Source organism: Haliaeetus leucocephalus, unplaced genomic scaffold, assembly GCF_000737465.1.
Source record: "Haliaeetus leucocephalus isolate CR32 unplaced genomic scaffold, Haliaeetus_leucocephalus-4.0 Scaffold225, whole genome shotgun sequence".
Classification (NCBI taxonomy): domain Eukaryota; kingdom Metazoa; phylum Chordata; class Aves; order Accipitriformes; family Accipitridae; genus Haliaeetus; species Haliaeetus leucocephalus.
In genome coordinates this window covers 182,171-194,692 of record NW_010972661.1, presented here as the reverse complement: position 1 = coordinate 194,692, position 12,522 = coordinate 182,171, and the positions used below count along the sequence as shown (strand labels likewise).

Below are 12,522 nucleotides of genomic sequence, written 5' to 3'. Positions count from 1 at the left end.
GGGAGTGGAGATATTCATGTGCTCTGCTTATTTTTAGCAGAAGATGGCGGGTAAATCTGAGCCAGCACGTTTTTCATTCAATCTGTCCCTGGACACTATCAGATGGTGCTTCCTTGTGCCAAGCACTAATGCACTTTACATTGGCAGTGTCAGGACACAAAGCTTGTGAAGTCCCTGCTAAATCTGCTGATGCCAGGAAAATTGATAATAAACAGCTAGCCAGGGACACAGTCCCAAGTTTTTCTTCTACCACCAGAGCAGCACAGAAGCTGTACCAGTGCAATGATGTCAGCTCCTCTCCAACTTGTGGCTATCAATGCAGCAAATGAGGGTCTTGGACTGGAAAAAAAGGGGTCCTGAGGCCATGAACACAGGTATGTATCTAAAGATGGAGGGAGATCAACCTGCTTCATGGGAATTAGCTGTGTGCTTAAAACTGCACTTTGAGAACCTTGATGACTTGTGTCTTAATGCTCAAACATCTGAACTAATGACAACTAATATAAATCATTATAAATCTAAATCTAAATATAAATATAAATGTAAATATAAATATATATGTATACATATCACCTGGCAGGATGATTCCATTGTTTAGCACTCCTTAGTACCCCTTCAGCACTGAACATACTAAATTCAGTCTTACAGGTCTACTTCCTATGGCTACCAATCCCACATAGGATAAGGTCATCCACAAAAGAAAATTCCACAGACTCCTACAAATTGCTCACTCTGATTTACAAGTCATTGTGTTTATTCCTTGAATACAAGCATCCAAAATTCTTGAGCTGTAAAATTCCTGTTCCTTTCCACCAGGTGCCTCAGCGCCCAGGCTTCTTTCTTGGATTGCTCAAAGCTTGGTATCCACATGTCTTGGAGAGAAGTCCAGCCAGGGTTTGAAGACGAGAACCAGAATGCGTCTGGTTTGGGGCAGCTCAGATGGTTAACCTGAGCCTTCCATCTCTGAGGCAGCCATCCCTAGCAATGGAGAGAAATAAAAGGGGTTATTCAGGGACCCTGGCAGACAGAGAAGAAAGGTGCTATGCCATTAGTAAACCATCAAACCATGTCAGTGACATTTTCCTTCCCACTACAGGCTCTAGCCATGTCCTTGTGGATGTCAGAGGGTCAGCTCTCCCCACAGTGTCCAGGACAAGGCCAGTCATGCTGACAACAGCCTGAGTCTCAGATCAGGTCTGGCTGCAAATGAGCAGCACCAGCCCACCCAAATTGAAATTCTAAGGCAAGGAATTCTATTTTCATAATTATATTCTGTTTTCATCTTAAATATACACACACATAATGAGATTTTTTTAAGGAGAGAAAACAAGCCATGAATCTGACCAGGAGAGCAAACTGGTCTTCATAATTTTCTTGACTAGAGAGCCACAAAAGCATGGGGAAGGAATATCTGTATCTAACTTATTCTATACCTTTCCATGGTTGTATTTCTAGCTCAAAGAGAGGACATCTGTCCACATTTGCACCAGACTCAAACAGGAAAGCCTGCTTAAATGTAATGCTTACCAGTCTGCATTCCCCATCACTTCAGCTCACCTTAGTAACTTCAAATGCTTTCTTCATCTCCCTTTTACTGGCTGACCATATAGTGTACTGCTCAGACTGTGACCAGCTAAAATACAGCCTAATGAATATCGGACAGCTGGACATAAAAAGTTTTTTGAGTTTTTTTCTCCACTGAGTTCATGGAGAGTTTAAAAAATGGCTACTGACTCTTGGTACATAAACCTGGAAACCTTAAAGGAATGTGGCAATTAAAATGAGCATCCACCAACTCAGAAATATATGTGGTGAGAGTTTTTAGCTTCAGTCTAATTCCAGGTAAAGCTCTGTTTATACCAGCCAAATCCACCACAGCTAGCAGCCTCAGGAGACTGAAAGCTCATGGTGCCTTTGAACTGGCCTGCTGGTGTCATGGCTGGCACCCTTGCAAGACTGCTGGACCCTCAGTGCTGGGCTTCCTGATAAGACAGCCATTTCTAGCCGGTCTCTATCAGCATAATTTCAGGAGGATTAGTCCAGGAGGAAGATGTCCAATTCCTCTCACAAACGCACAACCTGGCTTAAATATCGATGTTCCAATGTTTAGTCACCAAATGTGGCCACAGACAATGGCATGTTGTCACTACAGCTTTGAATGTACCCACACATATGCAGATGCAGACAGTCATAGAGTATTTAAGTCAGGAGGGACCTGCAGCGATCATCTAGTCCAGTTTCCTCTTCCAAACATGTCTAATCATATCTAATTGCCTAGGGCAGCACTGAGTCTTAAAACACCTCCAAGGACAGAGATCCCACAGCCTCTCTGGGCAACCTGTTTCCTAACGTTCAGGTTATCTAAAGCAAGTCAGCAAGTTAGGCTACTCTCTGTAACCTGATAAAAACCTCCTCCCTGAACAATTCAAGCTGCCTTCTGCTGAAATGACCACCAGCTCAACGGTCAATGTGTATGAGCTCAAGCACTGCTGCAGTATGAGGGACACATGCTCTGGCCGTGCACCCGCACCTTCTGCCAACACCTTTTGATGTGAAGATGCACATTGCAATGGCATTGCAATACTAGTGGTTGTAGGCTGGCCAGAAATCTGGTAACCAAACTTCCTGGGACAAATCTGAGCCCATTGCCATTTTAAAGCCTCTCTGAAACGTAAGGACAAAGTCACATGTACCTTTTCTTTCCTTCTGATGTTTTCCCACACTCTGTTACACACCATGCACTCAAAGGTGTCAATGTAGTTGTCCTGGGTGATATCTTGCACTCCCCACTTCCGTTCCTTCATCGCTGTAAGCAGTCTTGGGTTGGAAATGTCCCCTTTCAGTTTCCATCGTAGGTAGGACTCATATTCTTGATCGTTTGTATCCAGCATTTTGATATAGTGGGCCAGTTCCCGAGGGTGTGAAAAACTGGATACCAGGATCGCACTCTTGTTACTAGGAAGCCAGTCTACAATGCTGGGAGACCCAAAGTACACTGGCACCACTCCCAACTTCAGTGGCCGCCAGAGTTTTTCAGTGATGTAATCTTCACAGATAGCATTTTCAAAAGCAAGAATGAACTTGTACTGTGCCAGTATTTTATAGAAGTTCCCATCATCCATGGCAGTTGGATTTCTGAGATGCTGAGGAAGGTCTCTGTTATGCAGACATTCCCCATAAGAGTCTACTTCAATGTGGCACATCAGCTCACGCACGTAGCTGTCCCGATCAGAAGGAGGGTTGCAGTCAGACTGCACATATACAAGTGGTGCAAGCCTCTTCCTCAAGTTGTTCTTCATCTGCAGTGGGATCATGTACCTCAACGACTTCAGGACCTCTACATCCTCAAGGTACTGAGTGGTCAGCGGTAGGTGAGAATGGCGGCTAAAGGTTGCAGTGTGGTTGAATAAGGTGATGGTCGGTTCATGGAAGAGTTTGTAGTTGTTTTTTGGTGACTCTTCATGGAAAAGGGCCCAGTCATGATAGTCTCTACGAGGGAGAGGTAGGCTGTCTATACTGAAGTCAGTACCTAGACAAAAGCAAACAGTGTTTAGTCTGCCCCTGTCATGCAACACTAAGTACAATGACACAGAAGTCTAGTTTTAATTTAATATCAGCCCTACAACCATCACATTTCTGACATTGTAAGGCAATACTGCAAAGAGAGCAATTCATGCAAAGACAGAGGAGTCTTATGATAGATAAAACTGAATTTGGCAACAGAATAATCTAGAGAATGGGGATCAGTAGTTAATATTAGAAATGGTTTCCTTTCAGGTGATATTAGTTTAAAGGCCTCTCATTTCAAGGCTCACTAGGAATTTTATATTTTAATGCACTGAAATCAGACTAATAAAGTTCTGTAAATAGGGGAACAGATGGTATTGTCTCCATCTATGATGTGAGCAAAATGATTACTGCAGGGCTCAATTTTGTTCTAGTACCAAAATAACAAAAAGGATGCTAAAATATTGGAGAGGGTTAAGGAGAAAAATTACAAGAATGACTTCAAGTCTTGGAAAGACATTGTACTATAGAGACTCTGGAAGCCAATCTATTTAGTTTATCAAAGAGAGAATTAAGAGATAATGTTATCACAGCTGCCTCCCAGATACATAAAGCAGCAGCTTCTGGCAGAAGATGGCTCCTCAAACAAATGCCAATAGTAGAAGAAGAACAATGTCTCAAGTCTAAAAACAGACCACTGCAGCTGCTTGCGCCTCCCCACAAGGACACAGAGCCTCCATAACAACTTTGGAAAGCTGTGGTGGAAGCTTTAGGACAAACCTAGATGCCTTTTCTCAAAGTCTGATCTGTGCAAAACTGAATTCAAAATATCAGCTCATGAATCTGACACTTGCTCTCCCTTCAGTATCGCTGTATGACACTTATACAACTAGCCTTATTGCAGATTAAATGGAAAGCTGATGAATCTCTGTCAAGATACTTCCTCACTGTCTTGTAACTGTTTTTCACTTTTACTTGTATCTGTTTTTTACTTAAGTACGAGCACTGAACATACAAAACTTTCAACTGGTATTGTCAAGCGAGGGAGGTTGACTGTTTTCAACTGAAGGGTGGTCCCAAGCCCTCAACACCAAAAGGACGAAGGGCTGTGCCACTCTGAAAAATGCTATTTGCTGCCTCTGGTTTTGACGTGTCATAGTGATACAAGAATGTGAGGAAAACTGGAAGTGAATCAAATTCTCACAGGGAAGCTTATAAGGCCTATCTGGTTTTGAAAACACTTTGTTCTAAGTGATCCCCAGAAGAGAAGCAGCAGTGCATACAGACAATAATGAAAATGCTGTGGATTGAAACCATAAGACTTCAGCTGCACCCCTCGTAAGGGTGCTCGCTCCCTCTTTAAGGTAGTATTGCAGGGAAGAGGGAAGAAAAATGCAGGAAAGAATGAGACAAGGAAAGGGATGAGAGAGTCTGGTGGGTTGACCCCGGCTGAATGCCAGGTGCCCACCAAAGCCGTTCTATCACTCCCTCCTCCTCAGCTGGACAGGGGAGACAAAATATAACAAAGGGCTCGTGGGTCAAGATAAGGACAGGAGAGATCACTCACCAATTACCATCATGGGCAAAACAGACTCAACTTGGGGAAAATTAACTCAACTTATTACCAATCAACCAGAGTAGGGTAATGAGAAATAAAACCATATCTCAAAAAACCTTCCTTCCACCCCTCCCTTCCTCCTGGGCACAACTTCACTCCCGGATTCTCTACCTCTCCCCCTCAGTGGCACAGGGGGACAGGGAATGGGGTTTATGGCCAGTTCATCACACGTTATTTCTGCCGTTTCCTCCTCCTCAGGGGCAGGACTCATCACACTCTTCCCCTGCTCCAGCACAGGCTCCCTCCCACAGGACACAGTCCTCCACAAACTTCTCCAACGTGGGTCCTTCCCACGGGCTGCAGTTCTTCACAAACTGCTCCAGCGTGGGTCCCTTCCATGGCGTTCAGTCCTTCAGGAGCACACTGCTCCAGCGTGGGTCCCCCACGGGGTCACAAGTCCTGCCAGAAAACCTGCTCCATGGGGTCCTCTCTCCACAGATCTGCAGGTCCTGCCAGGAGCCTGCTCCAGCACAGGATTCCCACAGGGTCACAGCCTCCTTTGGGCATCTGCCTGCTCTGGCATGGGGTCCTCCACAGGATGCAGGTGGATATCTGCTCCACCGTGGACCCCCATGGGCTGCAGGGGGACAGCCTGCCTCACCATGGTCTTCACCATGGGCTGCAGGGTAATCTCAGCTCTGGTGCCTGGAGCATCTCCTCCCCCTCCTTCTTCACTCACTTTGGTGTCTGCAGAGTTGTTTCTCTTACATGTTCACACTATCTCTCTGTCTGCCGTTTCTGTGTCCCAGCAATTTTTTTCCTTCATAAATATGTTATCACAGAGGCGCTACTACTATCGCTGATGGGCTCAGCCTTTGCCGGTGGCAGGTCCATCTTAGAGCCTGCTGGGATTGGCTCTGTCAGACACAGGGGAAGCTTCCAGCAGCTTCTCACAGAAGCCATCCCTGTAACCCACCCCCTGCTACCAAAACCTTGTCCCACAAAGCCAATACAGAGAGAGACAAAAATGCAACATGCAAAACTTACTAAACAAGGAGAAAATTAGGCAAAGAGAAACTTAAAGAAAAATGCTCTATAGATCAGAGCACATCAGAATGACTAATTCTAATGCAATGCTCAATCGATATCAGTCCAACAAGAAGACAAAAGGCTCTTAAAGATTAAAGGGAAGATAACATCAGCATGTTCCCTACTCCATGAGATGAAGGAAATAAAGGCGCTTATGAGGGGATAAAGAAAGCACAAGACTACAATTACAAGCAATTTCAACTTCCAAACTACAAATTAGGAAATCTTATGTATGTGGCAAAGTGCAGAAGAGAAAGACAGATGCTGTCAGAAGTTCTGCATCTAAGGAGACATCTTTCATTCAGGATTCATACTACAAGGACTGAATGCTCCAGCGCAGAAAAGCTGGACATCCTCCTCCCTTAGGAACAACACCCCTGAGGTTCTGACAGCACGGCACCAGATCCAGCTCATGCTGACTCAGTTGCATTGCACTCACTACATGCAAAACTCTGTGAAGTACGTGACAGTGAAAAAGTGGAGCTGGGAATCCCTCCCAAAAGCAGAGACAAAATCCAGCAAGTGGATGCCACATCTCACTTCCAAACAGGAGATGGTGGCACTTGACAAAGTCATCACCTACACCTAGGGGGTTCCCAGGCCAGGACAGTAAATCAGGACAAGCTGCAAAGGTGTTCCTAACAAAGCAGTTCTGCTCAAAAACATCTGTACCCCATATTTTTGCATAATATTTTTTCCTAAGCTTTGGATCATTCTTCTCTTGACTAGCTCACTGACCAAATATTAGGGGGAAATTAATGCAGCTTCTTTGGAAAGTGAAACTGTACCCTGATCCAACCTTAGCATGGAAATGCAGATGTTCGAGTCTTCAATCAGCAGGCTGTTTAGAGGGTAATTCTGGAACATCAAAATCTGCCTTTTTGCAGGCCCACAGCTCAGTGCATCAAGGTGGCTGGGGCAGGGGGCGGTGGTGGTGGTGTGTGGGGGGATGTAGCTTTTCTGTATTGACGCAGCATTTTTTTTCACCTTCAATACCACCTATGACCTTTGTCTCTGGAGGTTTTAGCATTGTGAGATCATTTATTGTGGTTTAAAAATAAGTAATATTTTTGCATATTTTGACATTTTCTTTACACAGTTCATAGCCAGCATCACTAGAAAAATTAAAAAGCTACAAGGAGAGTGTTTTGTCCAGTGTAAATAGTCCTTTTAAAATAAGTAAGTAAAGCATGTCCACAAGCCTGCTGAAAATGAACAATAGTCCTAATGTTGAAACAGAGTTACTACCAGAGACCAAAACCACCAGACTTTACAGCTTTCATGTGATGCAAACACAGCTTTACTTGTCTTTTATTGGGTCAGCTTCTCATTCCTTTGCTGTCATTCCTTCGCTTTCATACTTGACCACATTATTATCAACTGACAAAGCTGACCTACTTGGAGCTCTGAAAAGACTAGTGATAAGAAGTTTTTGGTTCACTGGTAAGAACCAAGCTAAAGGTCCTTCCTTCTTATATTTCCAGTTCACCTGTATCCTGACTGAGTGAATGAGATTCAGGACTCTCTTATTTTGTTTTGTTTCCAGACAAAGGAGCTGAACCTGCCAGTCACAAAAAAGCATTTGGCTTTATTTTTCCACTAAAACTCACTTTTTCTCTGAAAAGCAACCATATGGGGAAAAAGAACAAAATTAACAAAATAAGGCCTACTTTTAAAAGATGCTCTTTTGTGTTTTGTAGACTCACTGTACAGTACACATAGTGGGAAGTTTCTGAGGCGGCTGAGCCAGAGCAGCTCAGAAAGTTGCACTAGCTGCTGCTCCTTGTGCAGAATCAATAGATTTCTTTCACTACTTTCCATTTATAATCTGCTAGCAATCTCTCAGCACATGAGCCAGGGGAGTTGCACAGTTACCAGCAAGGGCATTATTTTAAGACAAAAGACATGCCCAAGTGCAACAAAGGCCTTGCAGAACCTCTGCTAGGGGTGACAAGCTGGAAGACTGGAAAAAGCTGGCTCGATCTCAGACTGTCTTTTCATGACTTGGCAACTACAGGAAATTTATCTTTCCTCCCATAAACAGGGAGCACATGTGATCGGAAAGCAGCATGAGACAAGGCAACGGTCATCCCACAGATGTGCACCGTCACTTTTCAGAGTCCTTTTACAGGGAACGTACATCTCTGGATCCCTACTGATGGTATTCACCACCAGGCAAAGTTTAGCACAATGAGCTGTGTAATTTTCCTGCTCTCGGTGATTGCCACCTAGAATATTTATCTCTAAAGGAAAATAACTGGGCAAGAGGGAAAGTTACTCCTTTAAAAAGAAACAGATCCTTACCATAGAACAGAAATGCTCTCGTCATCTGATTGTGCTGGTAGGTCTTGTTGATAGTAAAGAAGCAAACATCCTCTCCGCACTGACCCAGTCTTCCTGTCTCCCCAGTCAGGGGGGACCACCAGAGCAGGATGGGATAGTGATTTACATCAGACTCTGTCTTGAAGCGGCTGGGAAATTCCTGCTTCTTAAACTGAAAAGCGTGTATCTCCACAGGCTTTAATGGGCCACTGTGTAAACTGGAGATTACTGCCACCTTATTCTCTGAATTGCCCAGTTCAGTGATAACCTTCAGGGAAATAAACACAAAAATCACAGCGCATCACTGTCATTAGCCAGGACACCCACTTGACAAATCAGAGTTTAAGCATCAAGCACTAACTAAGTCTGCATGTGAAGTTTCTGTCAATCAACGTGGATGCATTTCACTGACTGCAGCCACCATCCAGGTGATCTTATGTGAGAACAGCAAAAACTTTAATTTGGATTTGTAAGAAGAAGGGAGAAAATAAATTTCTGTACTGAGATATGGCCACATCACACATGACTTAACAACACAACTTCCACTTTCTCCTTGGAAAAAGCACAAAACAGAGAACAGCCATTCAGTAGCGAGCTTTCTTCTGGAAATTAGCTGTAAATAAACCATGAAGTTTTCATGTCTCTGTGTGGCCACCTGTACTCACTCCTCTTAATTTTTAAACCACTGACTGAACAAACCAGGTGCAGACAAGTCTTAAAAGACAATGTAGCTACAACTTCATGGTTAGGTAGAGGAGAAAAATCTCATCTGCATGCAGAGAAGTGAAAGACCCACCAGACCTACCCAGGCAGAGGAAAGCCCTAACCAGCTCCAAATCTGCTTAGCTGTGGAGGTGCAGCAGAGTCTCAAACCCTCCCAATAAAGGTCCTAAAGACTTGCTAGTGTTACTCCTGTGCTAGGGGAGCCATATCACCTTTGGATGCCTTGTTCAGAGGAACACAACTGAAAGTGACCATTAAGTGTCAGTGACTGCCCTCCAAGAAATGGCTCCAATTTGGAGTAGGCAGCTGGCCTGGGAGACCTTCAGAGGTCCTCCTGCTGGCTTCACTGAAGTTACCTGAGGTACCTGTCTGAACCAGAGCCTCAGTTCAGAGCACAGCCCAAGTGGAAAGACATCTCTGGGGCAGATCCCGGCCTTCTCATGACTGAAGTCTCCTACAGTCCCATGACTGCCAGACAAGGCTGATTTAATTTGTCTAAAAGTTGTTCTCTTCTAACAAAAATCTAGGGTAACCTGCACCAGCCACAAATTAATATGCCTCCATCTTGATTTTTCTCTTATGCATTTTTTCACTGACCAGCTACTGGACTTTCCAACACTAAGAATGGCCTTTGAGTCAGGACTGATGGACAGATTTCCATTACCACTTACTCATGTGCTCAGATTTCCCTGGTCTGTCTGCCACATTAATATGAAATGGGTCCAGCCTTGCCTCCCTGCCTAATGAGTTCAAACACATGAACAGAGGAGGCAATACTGGATGCAGGCAACACAACATGGCATGGTATGGTACACCACTCCTGAGAAACTCCTCCAAAAGCCAAGGAGCTATGCAAGAAAGGTGTTTTCTGTGCGATGTCACTTCTGGAGTCAGCTGTTACCACCAGGCCAATGCTGCTGACAGAGTTTCTTTAAACACTCCTCTTAAACACACACTTGTACAGAAAACTTCTGTTGCCTACAATGCTCTCTCTCATCTGAAAGAACTGTGTCATACTTTGAGAGCAAGAGCAATCTCATGCATACACCCCCATTTGCCCCTGTACCTGAAGTGTAACCACGAAGAAAAAGGCAGCTGCAAAGCAGAAGCAAGATGCCCACAGTTTCTTCCTCCTCATCCTAATCATGCTGCACTGCCAGGCCTGCCAGAGCAGTTAGAGCTAAGTGTCAGGAAGGCTGGTTTGTCTGAAGTCTTCAGCCTTTGCTGCAGGGCTTTCCCACTCCATCCTTACTCTTCATGGTGACCGTTGCTGAAAAAGGGTACAGTATCAATAAAAAATGCTCCTTCAGCTCAGTGGTTAGCTTGATGTCTACCTGTAGCTTTCTGTAGGTGCCAGAGCCACATTTTAAGCCAGGTATCCAGAAACCAGCCTGCACAAAACAGCACTCTCATGCACAGTCCCAGGCATCTACTCTCCTTCTGGTCACCCTGGACTTGGGCATCCTCTCAAAGCAGGGTCACACATCCTCTTATCCTTGCAGTCAGCATAGAGAGACACTGATGGGCCTGGCTCGGTCCTGTGTGGGAACACCAGCCATTTTCCTCAGTTTCAGATGGCAACTGCTGCTTTTCAGCAGACTCATAAACAGGTGAGGAATGAAAGACTTTCCTTCCCTGGGCAAGCCCTGAAAATGCTCCTGGAAGAGGCACACAACTATCTGGCCTTGGGACTTACTACATGGCAGTCTTCTGGGACTTCTGTTCATCAGTGTATCTAGCCCAATGCATAGAGAAAGTAAACATACAGCATACACACAAATGCTCTCCACACCTAAAAACATTTAAATTTAACAAGTTCCCCTTCCCCTGTAATCTACAACTGCGCTGGTCTGCCTCTTCTCAAATAACTCTCTCCCTTCCCCAATGATTTTTTTAGCCTTCAGAGCCCTAGTGTTTTGCTGCATGCTGGATTTCACTGTGTGAAAATCCCAACTCCTGACAACAGGAGTAGGTGCAAATTCCAGCTTCCCCCCAAAAAAAAAAAAAAAAAAAAAAAAAAAGAGGATGGGAGAACAGTAAGACTTTATCTCTCAATACAGAGGAGTAAAGTTTGAAAATCTGAGTATTCTGAAAGCTCAGAGAGCAGAAACACACACAAAAATATTTAATAAATTGCTACTTTAATTGCTAGCTCTTTCAGAGATGTGCCTCATGTCATTTAGGCTGGTTTTCCATGAAAAGAAGGTGTATGTGATTGCATTGTCTCCATATGCATGCACCTGCCAGCCTTCCCCCCATCCTAATCCCATTCACAAAGTTCCAAAAACCTGACAAAGAGGGATGGGTCCCAAAACTACTGCCTGCTGTAGTACTACCTCTGTGGCACTGGCAGCTAGAGATTAAAAAATGATCCTGTTTCTGCTTCCACTGCAATATGAGTTCATCCCTTCCCACTGACCTCTGAAGAAAAGCCTCTTTAGTAAAATCTTACACAAAACCATGCTGTGTGAGTTCTGCTCTGCATGGGACAGCTGCTTTTGAAGGTTTTGTGTGGGCACAGAAGTGCACGCCTGCCAGCTGAGCACTTCTCAGATCAGGTAGGATCTTTTATAAAGCCTCTGCATCTTCTGTGCCTCCTGCATTATAGCCAAAATGGGGCATCAGGAGGGGAAGAGGCTGAATTCTGCCCACAGCTGTGTTGGTGAAAAGCTACTCAAGGCACATCCTGGAGCAGATCAGTATCTTTAACACCACGTCTTACCCTGTGCACAGCAAAAAGTAAGACTCTGATGACCCACTGAATGTCCCCCTACCCACTGCCCGGTAAAAGAGTTGTAATCCTCCCATTTTTAGGTATTCTTCTAGAGGGGGAACTGCCCACTCCATGGGTGTGCTGTACCAGTTGCCCCAGGGTATTGCGCTGGGTCGGGGCTTCATTCTTGCACGTGCAGCGCCCTGCCCTCAGTACTTTTACCTAGCGATGCGGTGCAGTCCGCGCTTGCCGTGGGCCACACAAGGATCTGTCCTGTCCCAACTCCGCTGGCAAAGATGACCTTGCAGCGCTCTCCCACCTCCGTCAGGCCGAGCGGAGGAGTTGAGGGAAGGAGGGTAAACCACCACTCCGGCTGTCCCGCGGGAGCAGCAGCTCCCTGCAAATCCTTCCAGACTTCCTACCCGCTCTCCCTGCCGCCTCTCCCTCCAGCCCTGCCTCGCTCCATTTCTCCGGGCTCAGCATCCCCGCTGGGGCTGCGCCGCCCCCCCCCCCCAACACCGCCCCTTCCCTTCCCGAGGCTCAGCCAGTCCCACAGCCGCGGCAGGAGGCTGCAGCTTCGGCCCTGCTCCCCGCCGGGGCATCCTCCGGT

The 12,522-nt window shown here is 45.4% G+C and overlaps 1 protein-coding gene across 1 annotated transcript; it reads right to left on the bottom strand.

The window, feature by feature from the left end:
- Window positions 1-727: 727 nt before the first annotated feature.
- FUT10 (fucosyltransferase 10 (alpha (1,3) fucosyltransferase)) lies at window positions 728-10,355 on the bottom strand. The gene is made up of 4 exons (XM_010567058.1): window positions 10,266-10,355; window positions 8,459-8,744; window positions 2,694-3,529; window positions 728-978 (listed from the first exon to the last, which is right to left on the bottom strand). Exons 1-4 carry the CDS (start codon window positions 10,344-10,346, stop codon window positions 754-756), a joined length of 1,428 nt encoding a protein of 475 aa, XP_010565360.1. The 5' UTR covers window positions 10,347-10,355; the 3' UTR covers window positions 728-753.
- Between the last annotated feature and the right edge of the window lie 2,167 nt (window positions 10,356-12,522).

What these genes read in the sequence shown, in the direction of transcription:
- FUT10 (XM_010567058.1), bottom strand. Translation starts at nt 10,346, where the DNA reads ATGATTAGGATGAGGAGGAAGAAACTGTGGGCATCTTGCTTCTGCTTT. An exon ending in TCTTCGTGGTTACACTTCAG is followed by an intron (nt 8,745 to 10,265) that starts GTACAGGGGCAA and finishes ATTTCCCTGAAG; the next exon opens with GTTATCACTGAACTGGGCAA. An exon ending in GAGAGCATTTCTGTTCTATG is followed by an intron (nt 3,530 to 8,458) that starts GTAAGGATCTGT and finishes GCTTTTGTCTAG; the next exon opens with GTACTGACTTCAGTATAGAC.